Raw genomic sequence first — 22,824 nt, forward strand, 5'->3', positions numbered from 1 at the left:
AGGCATCTTTGATGATCACAAACTTTTGAACAGGGGTGTGTATTGGTTATTCCACAATGGACTCTGAACATGGTTCATCCAGTCAGATTTTAAAGGCAAAGGATTTTTAATAAAGCATGTCTAGTTCTATGAACACTTTGCTTATTTCTAATGGACGTATTATTTCAATCCCCATCTGATGCAGAATCCCAGCCGGGTTCAGATGAAGAGGGCTGTTCGGAGGTCTTTCTCCCCACAGACAGTGACTATGACTCCAGTGATGCTTTGAGCCCTCGTGACCTGGACTTAGTTTACTCCTCAGCCCAGGATCTCTCCCATCAGGCTGTGCATGTCCTCAGCGGCAGTGCTCCTGATGTTCTCCAGATGCATGATCTCAAATACAGCACTTGCTCCAAGTCCATCCTGGAAACCGAATCGTGCACCAAGGACATGGAGGACCTATCGCTGTCCTCTTATTCTGTGAAAACTACAGACAAGCCATCCCGCAGCAAGTTCCTGGCCGATCCACCAACGAAACGTAAGCTGCTGTCCAAAAGCCATCCCCAGAGGAGTTATTTTGGCGGGCCGCACCGCTGGCTGCGCGTACAGAGCGAGAGTCACACTCCTTCACTATCCGAAGGCATCTACACCAGACAGAGCGATATCGACCTGCCACTGGAGTCGCCCCTATCCCTACCACGCTCTCCCACTACCTCCTACAGTTTGGATGAATACAGGGCGCCCTTCAGGGAGTCTAAGCCCAATGTTCGCAGGATCTTTGTGGAGTCATGCAGCAAGACGTCACCCTGCAGAGATGCCCCACATTGGGAGGAGGCGGAGACAGGATCGAGAGGAGCTGTAGCCAGAGAGGTCGGATCGGGATACGGCACTACAGCTCAGGACATGGATTCGGATGAGCAAACGAATGAACAAGTGTCGGAAATCCTCAGCAGCACTCTCTAGGATGATATAAGCATTCCATCATGTAGACATGGGGATATATCAGTACTAAAATTGCCTCTAAGCTCCAAAACACCCCTTTTGTCTCCAACTGCACACTTTACAACAACTCACAGTTGTAATGAGTGAACACTTAGCCTAATCAATTCTTGCATCCTCTCTGCAGAGGATGAAGTTGCTGGTCAACTCTGCGGGACTCATTAATCATGGCTCTGACTGTTACGATGTTGATTATCAATGCAACGTGAAACAAAGCACTGCTTTTCCTCAGAACTTGAAATTTTCCTCAACCAATAGAGCCCAACAGTGAGCGCCCACTTTCTCAGCTGCCTTTGTTCGGAATGTATATTTCCCATTTATTATCACCATAGGGATTGAAAAGCCTCCTCAGACTAAAAGATTTTGAAGTCATGAACAAAACCCAAATTAGCTCTAAATATTACAGCTTTTTGATTAGAAGCTACAATAGTATTTAAACCAGTTTATGACACTCTAAACATAAACATTCTAATCCATTGATTAGAAGTAAAACTAAAGGAACACATTTTTTATGTAAGGTATTAAGTGTGTGTGTATAATATATATATATATATATATATATATATATATATATATATGTGTGTGTGTGTGTGTGTGTGTAAATTTAAAAAAACTTAAGTTTATATATATATATATATATATATATATATATATATAAAAACTTGTTTAATATATATTAAATTAAAATTAAATTAATGCATTTAGCAGATGCTTTTATCCAAAGCGACTTACAGTGCATTCAGGCTATTTTTATCTGAATTTTTACCTATCATGTGTTCCCAGGGGGGAATCGAACCCCCAACCTTGCGCTTGATATATATATTTATATATATTATATGATTTAATAACATCTGGTTGGTCTATTTTGAAAGGTTTAAAGGTTATTGATGAAAATCAAGGTCTCTGTGGAGAAAATGAATGGGATTTCTACTTCTGGAAACATACTGTTGTGCCCTGTTGTGGTGTTTTTAGGTGGAGAAAGGACTTAAACCGAATTTTAACTGACCGTCAAATCACCTATGTATTTACTTGCAATGAAAGATTGATGTATCCGCTAATTTCACTGCCCATTAAGCATTGTTTGCTCTTACTATTGATGTATGAAGTGGCATCACCCACTTCACATTACATCTGTTTCTAATCGATTGCGTTTCAGTGTTCAGAAACCCTGGATGACTGTAAGATGATCCCGTCACTACAAACTCTGTTACCAAACACGAGCCCTTTTCAATTGAAAAAGCTGGTAAGTAGTTCTAAGGAAAGAGTGCGTGACATTTGTTCCACAGAATGTGTTTCATTGAAAAATACCTTGAGTTGTGTGATGTTTACCATATGATGGTGGTTTGTGGCGTGTGATTGTTCACATTTGAAGATTTGTTGTAATTTGTCTGTTTCTGTTCCTATTTATGCTGGGTAACCCACTGTTATGAAAGGAAAAGAAAACCACTTATGTTTTAAGGTCTGAAGGAATGATAAAAAATGCACTTTTAATACATAAAGTATATTTGCTTTCCACAACTTTTACTATAATAAGAGTTTGTTAGCTGGATTATTTTGAATCGGACCACTTTTGACCGTTTGCGGAGGAAGGAACCTTGCTTTTACCGCAAATTTGTGCCACATATATAAACACACATTCATAAATATTTCAATGATTTGGAAGTGGATCATTCTTTAAACATAATGACCAATATCACAGCCCTCATTTTATCAATGAAGCCATAGATATTTTAAATGAAATGCAAGTTATGGTCTAAGGACATAACCAAAAAGGTAGATTGTTTAGTAATGCATCAGTAATTCTGTAAAACTATACCACATTCATTTTGCAATGATTATTACCTAACAGATTCATTGTGAATATAGTATATATTTATTCACATAATCCATATGTACGGCCTGTAGTTAAGTGAGATATTTTTTCCCCCGAATGAAGAGGGCAGCTTTTGCAAGCAACATTGTGAATGTGTCTGCTGCAATGTTTTAACAATTTATTACTGTTTGTAGTGTTTTTTTACGAATGAAAGAAAAATGGTATTTGCACAAAATGTTAATTCATTTCCAAAAAAAAAAAAAAAATGTCACAACTGGAGTTTTTCCTGTGAAGGATTGTCTAAAGAAATGTACAGTGATGTCAGCTGGTGCTCCAGATCCTGTGGGTAAAATGCACACAACACAAGCCCACACACACGAGGCATTATTTATCATATTCCACCTTCCAGTTACATCATTGAACTCTTTCCAGTTAGCGTATTATTGTTAAATGATTTAGTATGTTTGTCTAGATACCTTTATACTGTGCACAATGCAAGCCAAAACAATTAAAAAGCATCATATCTGTATATTTTTGCATTATGGATTTATTGATCCAAATAATATATTTCAGTATTGTATTTCTGATGGTTGGTCCCATGTCATAGAAGTTTCTGATGTAACTTGTTTGCTTTTTGTGATGCATCTCGGAAATGACGTTGTGACAGATGTATTTAAGTCATAAAAAATAAACATTCCAGAGTAAATATTTTATGATATGTTATTTGTATTTCTTTCATTTGAGGCCAATCTGAGGTTTTTCTTTTTTTTTTTCTTTCATGGTTTGTCGTTGTTTTCAACATTTGGCTCACTGTAGATTGATTTAATAATTGGGAACTGTTGAATACAACTGTTGAATAAGTGTTGAATACAGATTTTAAAATAGAAAGACATTTATGTGAATCTTAATTTTCAATGTTAATCGAAATGTATAATTATGAAATGTTAATCTTACAGATTTTAAAATGCAGAAAACTACAAGTTATGCACCTTTTTAGTTATAATTTATAATAATTATATTAATTATATTTGTATAATATATTGTTATGTTGTTATCTGTTTAATCTTAATTTGCAATGTTAAGAATTTAAACACAGACCAGTCAAAATGTACAATTAAGAAATGTTTTAAAAAGAAAATGAAGTGTTATATGTGATCAAAGTGAGCTGTGTGCTGTTCTGTTTAAATCATTCTCAATTGATATCAGCTTACTCCGAAACACATTCTGAAATAAAATCAGTGGGTGCCACTGTTCATGGCTTTTTTGGTTGCATTCAGACACCCCATGATATTCCCGTGCTCCTCTTTAACGTTTAAATTGACCTTAGAGCAATTTTCTGGATTGCTCCTGTGTCTGCGAGTGTCCGGCGCCAGTAGAATGCGAGTTCTTATTTAAAAGAAAGGAAGTGGGCTGAAATTATGTTTTTGAGATAAGCTTGCCAACCGACTGTAGTGACGAAGGAATCTGTGGGCCTTGATAATGGCCTATCCTCCGGCTAGAATTACAGAACACAGGACCGGATCAGTCTACCGGTGAACAGAGACATTTCTGAGAGCCAAATAAAGAGCTATGCTGTTTTCCAGAGTCCTCCATAAGAACATGAACTGATTAATGCATTTGTGATCAACAGACGCCATACTGTCTTAGCACTAAATGTCACTCATAATAAGTGTCTTAACCTGTGAACTGCGGCTCAGTTGATGTATGTTGTTATACTTTTGAGGATTCCTTCGTTCTGTTTTGTCATTTTTACGAATGACTGTTTAACTGTGTTACAGTGGTAACCATGGAAGTGTGTGCTTGGACACTGCAAGGTGGATTAGATAGCCTACCATATTCAAACAGGCTCCTGTCAGTTTTAGCAGTGAATTGATAACACTGCGTCATTCCGGACCTAATCATCAGATCGTCTCCTTGATAGCAATATTCGCCAGTTTAAGTTCATTTCCAATGTACACATAAACTCTCATTTCTTTCCTTTAACTAATGGTGAGATTCACGTGTTTCAAATCATCTGGAGGTATATTTTTTCCTTTGATTTTAGCAGAATATCTGGGCAAAGGCCAGTCGCGCCTCCATGACCATCAACATCTGATCTGACTCTGAAGTTCACTTAATCTTAATGACGGATCAGAAGGCCTCCCAACTCGAGGTCGAAATATTCCTGATTCTTTCATTACACTGATAGATAAAAATGTCATTTATTTTTGTTTAGTTCCCTGTGAAGACCTTTGATGATCTAACAAGAGAGCAATTTGAACGCTCGATTTGAAAGTTACGGTTTCGCCGTAGCTAACACGCAGTCAGTTCAGTTTGAAACACAAACACAGTCTCTGTTAGGCTCTGCTATTTGACCGTTTGTTTAAGTTGTTAACATTGTAAACCAAGCTTCTTATCAATTTACAAAAAAAAAAAAAAAAAAATTAAACACATTCATAACAAAAACTGATAAAAAATATAAATATATTATAAAAATAATTATTTTAAAAATTCATAAAATATAAACTGTATTTGAAAATCTGTATTAAATCTATATAAGGTTAACATTTCCTAATTATATATTGTCAATTGGCCTGTTTAAATCATTTAAATTGTTCACCATGCTTTATATCAATTTATAAAGATATCAAACTCATCTAACAAAACAATAAAAACGTATCAGAACATGAAATATATTTTTCTGTATTCTGTTTTACTGTAATTTTCTATATTTTTTAAAGGCTGAAAACTGTAAATGTTGATATCTGTTTAATATTTTATTTGTATTTATTTTAAAATAGGAGTTAAGCAGTTTGTTTTTAATTATTTTACATTTTAATCATATTTATTCACATGACAAAAGCCTAAGACTTGAAAAGACACATTTCATCCAGGTCAAATGGAACCTTTGTTGATATTTATGACTCAATAATGCTTGTTTAATTGCAAAAAACTTTTTAATGAATATATATATATATATATATATATATATATATATATATATATATATATATATATATATATAATGTATGAAAACTTTCACTAGTTAACAATTATTTTTTTATTTTTTTGTTAAGTTGTATTGACTCATGTATTCAGGTGCAAGGAAAAGTATTTGTATTGCATTTTACTTCATGGTTACCTGACATGTTTAAAACAAACAAATATAAATATGTTTCAAAAACATATAACAATTACGCTTTATGTAAGAATAATAATATAATTATATAAGTGAAATAAATGATGATTAAAATGTTGCTTCACAATGAATAAAGAATGAATGAATTGGACCAATTTACGCTGCAGTCTAGTTCACCGAGATCCTAAAGATTCTTCTGTCATTCATCTCGTGGTATGTCATTCATGTGCGCGCGCACCGGCAGAGGGCGACCAACGATAGTCAACCCTCCGGACCACCTTATACCCAACCCACACACCCCCATGCCCCACTCCCGGACCATCCCACCGACCCCCCTTCCCTAAATAGACGGAGGTGTCGTGGAGCTCTGGCAACAGACCCACAATTGAGAATGGGTCTTTGGGTTCTACGACCCGCGAGGATAAATCAGACGAGCCAGGTGATTCTCAGTTCGGCGCCCGTCACCAGTAACCATGCGGATCCTCGGACACCAGGACTCCGGATTCAGACGCGAGGAGCCCGCGAGCTCAAAAAGGAGACCGGGTCCAGCTCAAAACGCCTTATTCTGTCATGAGCCCTTCTGCTGATGGGAACCTGTGCGTAAAAGCGGAACGAGACGCGCAGAATGACCACAAAGTAGACACTGACACAGGATACTTGGATGTCCCATCACATTTACGCGCGAAGTGGCATCGAGGATAGTGTCGTTTGAACTGAATGAACATTTTCTAAGGAGACCGCTCGTGGAGAGACACCGCGCGCGCTGGAGACTGCGCGCTCACGGCTCGCCAAAAACTCAAGCGAACTCTTAAGCGCGAGGATTAATCAGCCGAAAAGATGGATAACGTGCCGTATTTTCTGGCTACATACGTGCTCATTTTCTCTCTCGGATTCAGGATAGAACAAGGGATGTGCCAACATTACTACCTCCTCCGTCCCATTCCCAGTGACACTCTGCCTTTAGTGGAACTCATAGAGGACCCGGATCCCATACTGGACCCTAAGGAGCGGGATCTGAACGAGACCGAACTCAGAGCCATACTAGGCAGTCACTTTGACCAGAACTTCATGTCCATCAGCCCACCGGATGACAAATACGCAGGACAGGATGACCTGAACGAGTCTGAACTTTTAAAGCGTCCCACCGGCACCATGCCTAAAGAAATCAAATCCATGGAGTTTGAGATCCAGCATGGGAAAAAACACAAGCCCAGTAAGAAACTCAGAAGAAGGCTTCAGCTGTGGCTGTGGTCCTATGCCTTCTGCCCGGTGGTGCACACATGGCAGGACCTGGGGAACCGCTTCTGGCCCCGCTATGTGAAGGTGGGCAGCTGCTACAATAAAAGGTCTTGTTCAGTTCCAGAAGGGATGGTTTGCAAACCTGCCAAATCCAGCCATTTTACAGTTTTGCGATGGAGGTGCCAGCAGAAAAAGGGTGGGCTCAAATGTGCCTGGATACAAGTCCAGTACCCCATTATATCAGAGTGCAAATGCTCCTGCCCGAACTGAAATAAGCTCTGTGCTCATTCTCACATACACTGTCTAGTGTAGGAATGTATATTTGATGTATATGTGGTGCCATTCTAGGTTACACTTTACATTGGTGTTCATGTTACTGTGTAATTTCGTACAGAAATACTGAGTGATGCTGACAAAACTTTGTGTAACATGTGATTCTTTGGTGGAGCTGCTTGGTATTATAGTCATTTTAATAAATAAGTATAGTAATAAGTCTAACGTGGACACTGTAATGTAAAGTGGTGCCTGTATCATTTATTAAAAAAAAGGAAAGAAATGGTCAGTATTTTCCTATAATATCCAGTGTCTACTGTAACTTTGGTTGTAATGTAACTTTATACATATTTATGTCAAAGAACATTTCGCATTCAAAGTGCGTTTATTGAAGGAATTCCAAGCTTTTTCCATTATTCGGAAAAAAAATAATACTTTATACACCTCAGATGGGAGAATATAGATTACAGTCTTGGTGTGCTGTATATATATATATATATATATATATAAGGGGAATGGAAAATAACTGCTCATGTAAATTAAAAGAAACTATTTATTCTTTATGTCCATGTAGTCAAAATGCATTTAAAATAAAACCACTAAAAATGGCGTGAACTGTTTTTTGATTATTTCACTTACTGTACATATAAAAAAAACCGCCACTATTTATAAAGCCCTCCACACTGATGTGACGCTAATAGAGGTGATATTATTTTAATTTGACTTAGGAAGTTAAATCTGGATCGTAATGAACAATGGGAGGGAGTGGATCAGTTTCTTTGTTTTGTTTTGTTTTGTTTTTCCTCCGAGATGCCATTCCGTCCTCAGACAGTCTGAAGGGTCTTTGTAAAAGGATTAGAAGTTAAAGACCTTCATTTTCAGACTCTTTCATTTAATCTGCGTGGCGCCTGAAACACATGCTGGATGGATGATCACATGTAAAAACATTCTCTGCTCTGTCTGCTGCCTAAAGTCCGTTGGCATGAAAAGAACAACTTGACCTCGCAAAGTAATGAAGATACTGAATTTCCACTCTGTATCGATTAAGTTTAACCTCCTTTTTTTGACAAACGTCACATAGATGGTTTTCCATCTTACACATTTTACACTGCAGCATTTTAAAGAGTTAAATTCTGCTTAGAGTAAATCTCAGTCAGGGATCATTCATGCATAAGCTTCAACGTAACATCTAATACACAGCTTTAAAACAAAAATGAAACTTTTCCTCGTGCCAAAAGAGTAAATCCTGCTTTTGTTACATAGATTTTGACTTAATCCAGCAGCACATTGTGCAGCATCGCTTGGTTTTGCACAGAAAGGAGGGTTTACATGAAGGAACATGACATCTTTATCCTTCTCAGCTCACCACAGAATAAAAACACTGCCTGTTCCTCCAGTTTACCAATAAACTAAGATTATGGACCTGTCACTCCACTGTACTTAACAGGAAATGCTGTGTGCCAGTGTCTTTCTTTCTCTCTGCATGAGGCATATTTTCACACAGTGAACACTGGGCAGCATCATGCGTGGTTTTCAACACCGGCTTAATGTACCTCGATGGACATAAACACTCATAGATGCTCTGAATAATCCAATTTCATGGGTCTCAAGGCATCACATCCCAGGAGATATAACTGGAAACTTCATCTTGCCTAGTAACATCTAACATGCCACCCAAGTTCTGGAGATCATCCAGTATCGCTAACAATCAGGTGTGATGAAAGACAGTCTGGCCACCGAGGCGCTCCTCTAACCATGACACAGTGGAAAAACCACCAGTCATTAAATGTTCAGATTGTTTTTTTGCACAGACACTCCCTTAAAGAGAAAGCCTCTCATTGGTCTGACCAAACAGCTGGCGTGCAGAGGATGGAGGGAACTCAAACCGAAGGAACCTGAGGATGTGAGTGGGTCTGTGGGCAACACCAATGAGAAACTCCTTGCAAAAAAAAAACAAAGAAAAACAAAAGAGCTCCAATATCACTCGCAAATATATTTACATAATTATTTAATGATTCAGAGTTTTATAGTTTAAACAGAGTTTAAAGAGTTTACTCTCTTTCTAATCTTTTTGTATTCTATCTCTTTTCTTTTAATTTATTATACAATTAACAAAAAAAAAGACCTCAAACAGTAGCTTGCTCTATTCTTTTTCCATCTGTTTTCTTTTTATGTATTATATTATTTAAAAATCCCTTACATGTACTGCATTTAAGCTGACTAAGACTTGTTAAAGAACTTGTATATCATTGCTCTTTTGTTGACTTCGATCGCTTCCATTGTCCTCATTTGTAAGTCGCTTTGGTTAAAAGCGTCTGCTAAATGACTAAAATCTAAATGTAAACGTTCAAACAATGTCCATCCTTAAAAGCTTATTGATATGCAGTATTTTCACTAAATCTAAGATGGTAGAACATGACCTAAGCCATGATAAAAAATATTTAAATAAAAAATACAAAAAAAAAAATAATTAATTATCATATTATAGAATATAACCTATAAAAAAAATTAAAGTGATGGTTGACTTTTTTTTCTAAACTTGATTGTGTTTATGGGGTGCAGTCTTACATGTGTTAATGCTATGTATTTTGTTTCGGTTTTTTTTTTTTTTTAAATCACATTATTTTTTACATAATTTACCTTTATTCTACACTGCTCTGTCCCCTCTCCTATAAACATGCTGATCCTTTCCTGCTTTTATGAATCCCCTCCCTCAGAAAAACGGGATAGGCTATGATTGGTTAGATTTTGAAACTTGTGAATCCATTAGAATCATTTGAAGACAGAATCACGATTCATATATGAATAGTTTTTACGTTCACCCCTAGTTTTCTTCATCTTTTCTAAAGCAGTGCAAGATGGCCCTGCCCTCTTTGTTGCATGTTCCTGGGAGCGGGGTTTATCAGGGTTTGTGATGTCATAAACCCGGGAAGTAACGTTGTAGTCCCTACAAGCAGTTTTTGTAGGCATTAAACTGCCAGAATTTTAAAAGATGATATCTCTGTTTACATTGAACTTTCAGTGTGGTAACTTTACAGATATTGTTTATGCTCAAACAGCAACATTACACACTAACTAACGTTAAAACGTTAATGTTTAAATAAAATATATAGATTTTGGCTAAATGTCAAGTATCAAGCCATAGAGAGAGAGAGAGAGAGAGAGAGAGAGAGAGAGTATAATATAAATTTTTTGCACATCTAATACTCTCTGGAACATTTCTCAAATCATGCTAGACATCATATACATTAAATAATAAATATACAACATTTTAGTATTAGTATTAGTTGGATCCCACTATATAATATATACATATATATTTTAGTTTTTGTAGCCTGTGTTGTGGAGTTCCATTAGCGTTTTGTTTGTTTTCTATTATACACATTTTCATTTCTACTGTTAAAGCTGGACCAGATGAGCCTCCAAAAACAGAAACACAAAAACACACCAACTGTGAAAACATATCTGTAAAATTGAGAAATTATGTTGTTTTTAACTTTGGCAATGAAATGTGTCACTACAGCCTTGACAACATTTCTCATATTTTATGGGAGTGTGACATTCAAAAAAAACAACATGTGGTAAAACTCTTTATTATAGCTTACATTTACAGTTATGTGAATGATGTCAGGAAGAGACATGTATCAACATAAGCCTCAGGCCGATGTCTGTCACTACTCTGCTTCAAGGAAATTCACTTCATTTTATAATCTTTTTTTTGTCTCTCTCAAAATCTCAATAGCATTATATTGTTCTTGGACGACATTAAAACGCTATTGTTAGGCACCTTTTGAAAATGGCCAGGTGTAATTGGGATATCTTTGTTTGCTCTTGAGGATAACATCACAGAGAAAAAGGTCAGCGTGATCTCAAGTTCATGCCAGAGATCATAGCAATGGGGTCAGGCGGATGATTGCATGTCATATGTTGGAAGATCAGAGATATATTTGCAGACGTGCAGGCTCAAACTGACTTTGAAGTGTAAGAGAGTTGGAACCAGATATGATTAAAGTACATCTCCTTATTAATGAAAGGGGAACATCAATGCACACTCATCTGGACTGCAAATTTATCCAAACATAAAAAAACAAAAATGCATGCAGTTGATTTTTTTTTCTTTTCTTTTTATTTATTTATAGTTTATATATATATATATATTTTTTTTTTTACTTCTTCTTCTTCTTCTTCTTTTTATTTTTTTTTTTTTTTTTCAGTTTCTGGCAACCTTATATACCCTAATCTTAAATAATAATAATTATAATCTAAAAGCGTATATTTTTCATTTTACCTTAAGGTTGACAGACAGAAATGCCTAAAGCCCCTTTTGCCTTCACTTTGAGCTCAAGTTCTCATCCTTTCTCCCCCTCCAAAACACTACACAAACATGAGGGATGGCAAATACTTGACTCAACTGAGGTTTAATCAAACCGCAAGTTTCATCTCCCTTTTGTTCCTCCTTGTTTTTTTTCCCCCTTAAGAAATTGGCAGCGTAGGCCTATAATTTTCCCCCAATCGCCAGGCCAATGTGGGCTCTGTGCCATCGTTCCACCCATCTCTGTCTATATTGTAAAGAATGGGCTCGTTCCCGTAGCAGAGGAAGGATCTCTTCTTCTGTATTCATAACGCTTTGAACAAACATTTTAATCCTTTACTGAAAGACAGATCTCTGTGTACGCAGTTACCACCCGTATGCTTCATTCTCAATATTTTCAAGTGTAGATCAGGTTCCTCCGTTTGAAATATTACAGTGCTGTCGTCATGCTCGGCTGCTGCAATAGATATTTACAGGAGATTAGATGAATGTATAGAGGTTTAATTTGTAATGAGGTGGAACAGATCGCCTTCAGTCCTCATGGAAACAGTATTTTGTTTGTGTTCAAGCTAATTAACATCATGGAAGCTCATCAAGAGCTCAACAACTGAGCCACCCGGGAAATCTGCGGCACAATTTTACAGCCAAGGCCTGAAATCTCAGTCTTTCGCTGTCCAGATCAATTACTCACAAAATTTAGCAGTTGGACTGAGAGGTGTTTTTGATGGCGGCACTGACACGGGTCGACGTAAGAACTTTTTCTCCTGCATTAATTCTCTATGCAAAAATGGGATCCATCATGTATCGGCCTGTGGCTGTTTGAAGGAGGCTGGACTGGTGTTGAAAGTATTGGCAAAGCTGATCCATAATAAATGCACCCAGCAGACTGTGGCGCCACTCTCGCGTGTGCCTCTGTACATGAGCATTGCTTTGTGTATGTGTGTGTGCTGGATGAGACAGCATGTGAGTGCATGTTTTTGTGTCTGTATATGTAATGGAATCAAAGTTTAGAATTCCTCTTGAATTATACCCCCACTATTTGTTTCCAAATACAGGCTCAGGACTGAATTGTTATGGATCACAGCCTTTCTTAACATGAGAAGCGGTGTAACAGAAGATGTGAACACTCATAAAGAATATTGCCATTAAATGTCTCGGCTGCATTTTCCAAAGTAAACGAGTGGCGTTGTTGATGGATAGAGGCGGCAGGAGAATTGCTAATCCAATTTTCGAAATCTTTTATTCTTTTTCTTGCATTTCACTGCCAAACAAAACAAAAATGTAAAAAATGGTTTATCTTATTGTTTTAGAATCTGTTATATCTGACTCAATTCTGACCCTTATTCGGTGAAAGTATACTGACATATTCCACTTATACATACATATATTTGTATAATATTAGAATAACCATGAAGAGTTAGTATAATATATATATAAAAAAAGTAATGATAATATATTAATGAAAGCAAAATTTAATCAAACTTTTAGCAGCATTAATTTTCTTCTAGATGTATATCTCATCCAGAAGGACACATCAGAATCACTTTAGATCAGTCGTGATTATTTCCATCGTACCAGTTATGTAGACATTTCTAGCATCCTCTGTCTTGCTGCCAAGCACGAAGCGCCCCCCAGTGGAACATATAAGAACTCGTATTAATTAATTCAATCCATAGACAGGTTTAACACCGAACGGCTGTGCCATTTCCTAACTAGTATGAGTCACCAAAAAAAAAAAACCTTAAGACTTTTTAAATTTTAGAAACACAGGTATTTGACTGAGAGGCTATTCAGCACCCTTTACATCACACCCACAAAGATATGGGTTAATTAGCTTATATTTCATTTATACCGCTATGTTTTATGGTGAAGAAAAAACACGACACCACCATTTTAACAAGAAAGTATGTTGCCTACTTTGTTGACACCCTAGTTCCACAACTACTGATTAATTCAGCCTGGAACACTGAATTGAGTCTATAGGGACATCATAGTATTCATCATCACTCCATATTGCTGGAATTTATTTGACAATTATTTTCAAATTGTTGCTACGCATGTCTACCGTGCTTAAGCCGGAAGAGAAAATACATTTGCCGCCAAAACGCCCCTTGCGTATTAAAAACAACTATTATGCCTACTCCATACAAAAGTTAAACAATTACTAAAGTTTTAGTGCAGTGTAGAAATATAAACAGTCTATGTAAACATGTGAGTACACATTATATATATATACACACAGTATATATAAAGTGTTACATATAATATATACAGAAATAACTACAGTAGAATGAATAAATAGAATGAATGTGGCCTAGTTATGTTTATTGGCAAGTCATAGAAACTGATTGCTTGGTGTAGCCTACTATCAGCTCTCCTTCATGACCAGGTAAGTCAGTAAAGCAGCACTCTTCATAGTAAGTTTAATGTTCCAATTCCTTAAAAGTTTGTCATTGTACACTAAATCAGCTTATCTGGCTTGTTTTATGGTGGTCAGGTGAAGTGGTCATAGGCCTTTGGGCATATATGGCCGGTTGCCTGTTGGTTAATTTGTTCTTTATTCACACTCAGAGAGGTTTGGCTCCATTTAGCATATGACTCATTGTACTCTTAAAGGGGTCATATGATGCTGTTTAAATGGACATTATTTTGTGTATTTGGTGTAATGATATGTGTTTATGCGGTTTAAGGTTAAAACAACACATTATTTTTTATCTTTACAGTAACAATTCAAAGAGAAAGGAGCAATTGAAATCGCATCATATGACCCCTTTAATATACGTGAGAATCCATAACTAGATTTTGATTAAACCTTCTTCCGTCTGTAAATATGTTACAAAGAAGGACATCATTTGTTTTTGCATTGCAAAAAGCATCTTAAGTATTAAAACCATATCATACACCTTACTGCTCGCACAAATACATAAAAGCAAACCATATATGACACAGACAAATGTTAGTTTTTTTGTTCAGCCGCTTTGTGAAAATGATTCTGAAGCATCTATCCATCAAAGAAGGAATGACAGATTTATGGCTTTGCTGTTGAGACCATTTCCTTCTTTACATAGATATTACCTCCTAAATCTTGCAGCTACATTTGAGTTATTCAACCTGGCAGGCATGAAAGCATGAGGCAAGCATTGGAGGACCGACCTGCACCCATTCTGGCATGAGGAGAAGTTATCAAGGATCCATGCCTTGTTTCATCTCAAAGGAATGCCTCATCAGAACTGCTTGGGGAGCGAGCGAGTGCGTGAGTGAGGATATGGAGGTGTTGAGTCAGTGTTTCCATAGCGGTTTTGGAGAAGAAAGCACGGCGCACTTTCTGTGCAGTGACACCTCATTGACAGGTATGTTACAGAGGTGTGCCGGTGTCCGGAGCCAGGCGGCCGTACCGCAGAGCTTGTCAGAGTAAATCTGTCGTCGCAAGCCCCTATGAGGTCTCACCAGAGTGCGAGGCGACATGATTCTTGTCTGCCCCCGCGAGACAAGGCCGCTGGAAGACATGGCGTTTGACCAAGAACACCAATGCATCTTGGCCGGTCCTTGTGAAATAGTTTAGATGGTTTCAAACCTCATCCACTAAGGGTTTTATTGGATAGACCACAATAAAAAGGCTCTATATTTGAATTTCAATTTATATGACTGTTCAAATTAATAGAAGACAACTATTTCGGTATATTCTGCCCGTTGAGAGGAATAAAGGCGGCGCTCAAAAAAGCAATACACTGTGAACTTGAAATAGCCCTGGAAAAATAGTCCACATGATCCTTTTGAAACGGAGTTGTGCATTCCCTTCAGCTCAGCACAGTATGTTTGTTAAGCCTCAGATGTAAACATGCTTGTTTCCCGGCTCAAGCGTGCTTCTGTGGGCTGAACGTCGCAGACAAGCATGTAGTCGGAGGGAAGGAGAGAATCCACTCAGAAGAATGTGGCTGTTTGACATAGGCTCTCACAGCTCATAATGGATGAGAGCAGAGAATATTAGAGTGGCCTGGTTAGGAGCTGACATGTTGTGATAGAATAAAAGTGCTATGTAGGTCTTCAGAGGGAAATTCCCAAGTGTTTGACCAGCCAAAACGACAGTCATAACAAGGTCTCAAGAGGAAGCAACGCAGTTAACACTTGTCTCCTATCTGTCATTACTGACAGATCCAAAACTGGGTGAAGTTTAAAAGGATGCATGTGTGTACTGACAAAAGGGAATATTACATGTTTGGTATAAGCTCCACAGAAAGCATTTGTGGCATAATATTAATTACCACAACATTTCAATTAATTTCTTTAAAAATGCAATTAATGATATAGCCTAATGGTTAAATGGCAAAGTTTTGAAGGCTTTAAAAGAAGAAATGAGCAGCTTATAATTTTATAAAATATCTTACATTATATTAAAACTAAAATTGGTACTAGACAATTTTATGGTTTCATTTTCATGTCGATTAAGCTGTAAAATTGCATATAACATTCCATATAAAGTAACTGCAAATAACTATAGAAAAGGTTAGTAAGTGATTTACATGATTTTCTTAATTAAAAACGATTTTACTAAAACTAAAACCATAACAATTATTTACATGTAGTTTAACTTGATTTACTAAAATAATGAAAACCTAAATAGAAATGAATGCAAATTCTAGACATTAAAAATATAAAAATGAATAAAACAAAAAACAAAACATAATTGCAAAAACTTTACCTATGAATAAAACAAAAAGAAAATATTCAATATACTAGCACCACAAGGATACTAAAATACACATTGTTTACAGTTTAAAATTTGGCCCCATTCACTTCCATTGTAAGCACCCTACTGTAACCCAGATGTTTCCTTTTTTGAAAGGAAACGAAGGACGTCAAAATGTATTTTTGTGGATTTCAACATCATGCCACAAGTGTTGACTTTAACTTTTAATATGCTTAGCTTTAATATGTCCTCTGAAAGACATCTCACTGACTCTAAGTGTAGTGTGATAAATTTCTGCATTCAAGCCTGAGTTGCTTTAAAAGCATAAATGATGATCTCTACAGACAGGAGAAGACTGTGTGTCCTGCAGCCGTAGTAAAGCAATAGACACAGACGGAGAGACAGAAAAATGTTATTGCACTGGAAGATGGATGGGAGTCTGGCACACGTGCCAGGGGGAGACTCCACATTTCCAGACTGGCTCTGCTCTGGCGGGTGACTGAGTGTGTGTACGTGTGTGTGTATGTGAGAGTGTGTTATGAGGGGGCTACACTGCAGCACACTGTTCAAACTGTTTATGCATACCAGCCCGCTCTGAGTGCCTCTTTGTCATGAGCTGTTTACTTAAACTTATTTTGGGAAAATTCCACATGACTGGATGGGATTTCATCATAAATCATTGAATCTGCAGCTTTGTGTAATGATAACTTCTGTCAGTCATTTAGTCCTCCTAAGCTCCTTTTCTGCGTTGTGTTTTTCCATAGAACCGACTGGTATTGTCCAGCCCATTGTGTGGAATATAAGGTGAGTTTGCATGCGAGGGGAATTGGAAGACAAGAAAGTCTCAAGACTTGAGTAAAATAATGTGTCATCATTAACAGTTATTATTTAGCTGGATGCAGTTGGTTTACATAGTGTCACAATTGTTTTGAGTTGGAAAATACTCACTATTTCCACCAGATGGCATCAGTATATACTGTAGCTATACAATATGCTGCATATTAATCAACATGAGGCAGTAAAGCAATTTTTATTACAAATCATTACAAAGCATTTCTAATTTAAAACAACTTTTTAAAATGACAAATTATATTTTCAGCATTTCTAATTTAATGGAACATTTTAAATACATATCATCAGCATAATAATATGAATGAAGGGTTAATTGTAGGGTTAAAAGAACGCAGATTTCAGTGCCTCATTTCGGTACCTCTTAAATGCCTGAGCGATCGATTTAAATATTTGTCCTGGTTCTCTGAAATGTACACAAGCAGGGCCGTCGCTAGGCTTTTTTTTAATCGGGGCTATAGCATTTAGCTCCATAAACTGTACTCAAATTCGCATTCGCCTCAGAGTCAGTCCGCTTAAATTTCATATGAAACCGGCGTCAGACCGGTCTCCTCTCCGTCTTTCAGCGCGCTTTTCGATCTGCAGACCGCTTCGGAGCAGCTCGAGCAGACTCAAACACAAACGAGGACACGAGGTGTGTGTTTATCGATAGATAGTTATATATATGTGCAGTTCTTTATCATAAATACATTTTACAAAAGGTCAGGAGGGAGCAGTCGGTTTTCCCATCTACTGTAAAGTTTTCGCTGCTTTCACCGCTCATCACACCACAGCTGTTTCCTTCACTTTAATTACACTTTTTTTTTTAAATACACTTAATTTAATTATACATACTTTATATATACACTACTGTGCAGTAGTTTTTTGGTAGTGTGTTGTCAGACTGCTTGTGCATTCAACAATCTCACTAGATTATTATTAAAATTAATGGCAAAATTAATGTTTGGAAATGTAAACTGATATTTCCTACTGACATACTACAGCAAAAGATATAAATAACTTGTTTAAAACTCTTTTTTGGGGTGAAAATACTAATGTGCCTAAGACTGTACTTTACAAATGACATTGTTGCTACTCTATAAATAATGAGCATACAGTCATTCACAGAACTGATTAAAGACAGTGACAGACAGCACTTATTTTAACTGAATATCAGAGATATTGACAGAGATACAGAAACATTGTGTTTGGTTTTATATTAAACAATGTCCCGGATCGTGAAATACATTTATTAGCCTTAGATAAAGGGAAGTTTAGCAAATTAGAGCATCCAAGGAGTGTGTGAATGCTATGGATTTATTTTAAATATTTGTAATGTTCTTTAAAGTTATCCGTTTTAGACTTTTTTTATTGTATTTATTTATTTTTATAGAAGTATTGATTCAGGCACTGTTTAGTCACCCGTACCATTTTAAAAGTATCGAAATGGCACCGGTAGTGAATAAAACCCAATCGATTCCCAACCCTAGCTAACTGCAAATTGTACATGGACTTACTAACTAAATAGCGTAGTACTGTACAATCTGTTCCTCTTTTCTTTTAATGACACTTGTAGTCAAGATGCCTTGACGTGAATACTTAAATATAAAAATATGAAAAAAAAAAAAAAAATCTTTTTAACTAACTTAATTTATTTATCTATTTTACATCCAGGATTTAAGTGGGGTGAAAAGCCCTCAATGTTTCACGTCTCATTGTGGTCTCAGATTCTTGGATCCCACTGTAGCATTAAATGACAAGCAATTCAAGAATAAGTAAATGTCCGTCTTAGAACGATGTTTGCTTGGAGTCAGCTTTTATCTGGTCCTCATCATCCATGACTTTTCCTCTGTTGGAGAGTGAAGGCAAAGTAATACGTCAGACTTTTAATTGATAATGTGCTAGGGGGAAAAAAAAAATACTTATTTCAACTGTCGTACCTTGTATTCGCTTTCCATCTTTTATACATGTTGAAGGATGTAACAACAACACACACAAGAAATAAAAATCCAGCCACAGCAGCAAGACCAACGAACACGTTATGAAGAATTGACTTGGGGGCCTCTACAAGAGGATGAAAAAAAACATTGATTATCTGTAACTTATGCAATTTGTGATAAGATGATGATAGTGTTGGTTCATGTGTTATTGGTTCATGGGTGAAGGACAGGGTAAAAGAGTTATACTTGTAATAACTTATCAAAATACCACATCTAATGACTATCATGATAAGTTGTCTTAAACTGTCAAGGTAGTTAAGGGCAAAGCAGAGATTGTGTCTGACATAATATAGCAGTTTATTGGTATTAATTTGATTTAATGTTGTTAATGATTTAATCTTTTCTAAAGTATGATTATTTTTACCCCTAAAAATAATCAAAGTAATTCTTATCTCGGATCTAATTTGAATTATTTGGTCAGATATGTAAGATCTGTACTTTTATTAACATACAGTACCTCCAGATTCGCCTCCAGAATCGCATGACTCTCCGTTGGATATCAGCATGTGTTTGGTGTCACCCAGTGACCCGTCATTGATTTCTGGCTTTATCCCCAGTAAGTGGCACATTAGCGGGTAAACGCTAACAGTCTCAAATGGTCCAACCAACAAGTTTCTGTGGAAATCTGGTCCTACTGCCCTGAAGAAAGGCTTCATGTCCATGACCTCATTGTCATAGCCATGTTCCCCTTTATTGGTCTGGAATGTGTAGAACTGTAAGAATATGAAATTATCACATATAACCCAATGTTTTCCATGTATATTTATCGTGTCTATTATAGGTGTTTATGGAATTCTTACCCCATTGATGACATATCCTGGGTCTGCGTAGAGAACGATGGGTAGGATGCGTGGATGTTTGGAGTAATGTAGTCGAGCAGGCATGTCTTCTTTCTTGTAAACGTGAAGGTTCGGATGACCTCCTTTCAAGGCTTGATAAACCTTTTCAAGCATCCCTTCTTTGGGCAGCAGCAGCCCAAAAGGTCCATAGTCCACCATGTGGAATTTCAGATCTTTCAAGGAGAATCCTGGGATGTCGGTGAGTATTATCTCTTTTACTTGATCTCCTTTAAAGACAGTGCTCATTCCATGGTCAGCTGTGATGATTATATTCAGATGGTCACTGAGTCCGTGTTTCTCAGCAGTTTCCCTTATGTAGCCCACAGTTCGGTCAACTTTCTCTACTGCCCTGCGGCGCTCAGGTGAATCAGGCCCGTACTTGTGGCCAGTTTCATCAGGGTCGCCGAAATACAAAGTGACAAAATCTAAGTCTTGATCTTTAAACCATTCCTTCAAGACCTTGTCCACTTTCTCCCTCCATGCCGTCTCATTGGTGTGGTTATAATACCTCGGTTCCACCTCCTTCACTTGGATATTTTCTTTCTGGTAAGTGGCAGCAGTGCCAGGGAAATGTAAGGATCCAGTTTTCTTACCCTGAGAAAGGACACATTTACTAGTCACTTCATATTTTATTTAAAGCAAATGTATGTATATTAGGATGTGATATAGTATTTGTATTCTTATTTGAGATGTACTAAAGCTTTTGTGTCAGGCTTTTTGAGACGTACCTGTCTTTGAGCAGTGATCCAAATGGGTAGACTGCCATTATCCCAGTATTCATCCACAAACTGTGTCATGTAGTATTGTTTCTTCTCTTGTGTGGTTGTGTTGAACCAGTTGTTGTGAATCACCCCATGGTTCTCAATGTACCTTCCTAGGAAAAGAGATATTTTTAGTGACACTAATTTATGAGTTCTGAATTATGCTGAGACTTCCCAGAAGATTTTATTGGGTTTGAAAATTTGGCAGTTACATATACCCAAAGCATCTTTCATTGCATGCATTGTATATTGCATATGTTTTATCAGTTCGTGCATTCTTAAGGAATCAAACCCATGACATTAGCGTTTCTAGCATTACGCTTGTCTGTTTGAGCTAAATTAACAATCAAAGTACTGTATATTGAGTTCCTAAAGCTGCCTTTAACTAAACATCCATTGTCTTTACTCTCTCTGTCTTAATATAAACACAGTGTGCCTAAAATATTTAGACATATAAGATGCACTTACACCAAAAAACCTGTGTAAATTTCATTGCATTCTATAAAAGCAAGTTGCATTTGCAAACAATCAATGCTTTGCTCATGCCAAATTTACTCTGCAAAGGTGGCAAAGCAGAACTTCTGAAGTGGTAATTAAATGTCTTTACACATTGTTTAATGCTGCTCAGATGTGGCATACATGCATTTACTAAGCAATTTCAACTGTGTATACTGTTATTAATTTGGACTAAGGTGGGTCAGAGCAGACATCATTTAATCTGCATTAATTTTTAAATTATTTCTTTACAGTAAATTTTGCCCAAGAAAAGAGCAACCTAAACTTGGCTGCGTAAAGACACATTTTGACACATAAAAAAAAATTGAAGTAAAAAATAAGTAATTTCTTAAAAAAATAAATAATAATAATAATAAAACAAATAATGTTTTGGCTTCTATATATTTATACCAAATGTTAGCATGTTTGCATATGCAATTATATATTCAGTGGTCTGATTAAGAACTAATTCACCGTAGATATTAGAATATAGCATGCATCTAAAACTTGCATTTTGTAAATTATCTATTTACTCTAAATTAGAAATGTATTGCTGTCGTTTTTTTTTTTTCTTCTCCTTACCAGATAACAGGGTGAAGTGTGTAGGACTGGTGATGGTCAGGAAAGGTGGAGTGACATATGCTGCCTTGACTCCTTCCTCAGCCATTTTGTCCAGGTTTGGGGTGTCCACATCTCGGTCGTAGTCCCACCTGAACCCATCAAAGCTGATCAGTAGAAGTTTGTTTTTGCCTGTAGTGCAGTGATCTCTGACTGGAACAGACAGAGACTCAGGGAATATTAACAGCAAAATGCTCAGTGCCAATAACATGACGGGTATTTCACCACTACAGCTGATGTAACAAACGTGCTTCTCTCTGGATGGTCCGAGGGTTGCTTCTGATCTAACAGCCTCAGCTTTTGACTGATCCTTTTGTCTTTGTGTTTTTTTTCCATCCCTTTCTGCACACTAAAGTTCACACTATTGATGTTTATGAGACGAATTACATGCTTATGCTATCTTTTGATATCTTATCAAGTGGCTTATCAGGCGTTATGGGACAAAAGCAATTATACAGCTCTTTTCTGAGCAGCGTTTCTAAGATTTACTGCTCACTGCTTATAAAATGAAACATGGTGTTTTATATCAAGGCTGTATTGTGTGAAGGTAAAGATAAGTGTCTAACCAGTCATTAGACACATTGCCTAAGTGAGTTATTTATCTATGCTTATGCAATTGGGATGAAAAAAAAGTGGACTTTAATAATCAGACAGTGCTTCAAAAGGTCGGCTATATTAAAGAATGGAAGCTGTATAAGGGCTGTTGTTGACTAATTTTTGCTCTTAACCAATTTGGGAATCATCCCTGCTGAAATGACCAGCACATCTTGCTGTGTTTTGTTCCCACCAGCCTTCTTATCTGGCACAATTTCCTTGGATAGCCAGCTGGAACAACGCTAAACAGCTTGGACATTCCTGCTGGT

The 22,824-nt window shown here is 36.9% G+C and overlaps 3 protein-coding genes across 3 annotated transcripts in view; 2 read left to right on the forward strand and 1 right to left on the reverse strand.

The window, feature by feature from the left end:
* LOC128025394 (ankyrin repeat and fibronectin type-III domain-containing protein 1-like) overlaps positions 1-1,506 on the forward strand; it is a 66,502-nt gene extending 64,996 nt beyond the window's left edge. The window contains exon 24 of the mRNA XM_052611724.1: positions 185-1,506. Within this exon, the coding sequence (XP_052467684.1) occupies positions 185-942 (758 nt within the window). The 3' untranslated portion in view covers positions 943-1,506. The remainder of the gene's footprint in view (positions 1-184) is intronic.
* A 4,757-nt stretch (positions 1,507-6,263) lies between these two features.
* LOC128025758 (noggin-3-like) lies at positions 6,264-7,700 on the forward strand. Its single transcript, XM_052612287.1, has one exon. The coding sequence runs from the start codon at positions 6,747-6,749 to the stop codon at positions 7,416-7,418; it is 672 nt and encodes a 223-aa protein (XP_052468247.1). The 5' UTR covers positions 6,264-6,746; the 3' UTR covers positions 7,419-7,700.
* Positions 7,701-17,434: 9,734 nt separating this feature from the next.
* LOC128025615 (ectonucleotide pyrophosphatase/phosphodiesterase family member 7-like) lies at positions 17,435-22,307 on the reverse strand. Its single transcript, XM_052612113.1, has 6 exons — positions 21,926-22,307; positions 20,816-20,961; positions 20,049-20,681; positions 19,706-19,961; positions 19,189-19,312; positions 17,435-19,097 (listed from the first exon to the last, which is right to left on the reverse strand). The coding sequence occupies exons 1-6, from the start codon at positions 22,170-22,172 to the stop codon at positions 19,037-19,039; spliced, it is 1,467 nt and encodes a 488-aa protein (XP_052468073.1). The 5' UTR covers positions 22,173-22,307; the 3' UTR covers positions 17,435-19,036.
* Between the last annotated feature and the right edge of the window lie 517 nt (positions 22,308-22,824).

This window comes from Carassius gibelio, chromosome A12, assembly GCF_023724105.1.
Source record: "Carassius gibelio isolate Cgi1373 ecotype wild population from Czech Republic chromosome A12, carGib1.2-hapl.c, whole genome shotgun sequence".
Lineage (NCBI taxonomy): Eukaryota > Metazoa > Chordata > Actinopteri > Cypriniformes > Cyprinidae > Carassius > Carassius gibelio.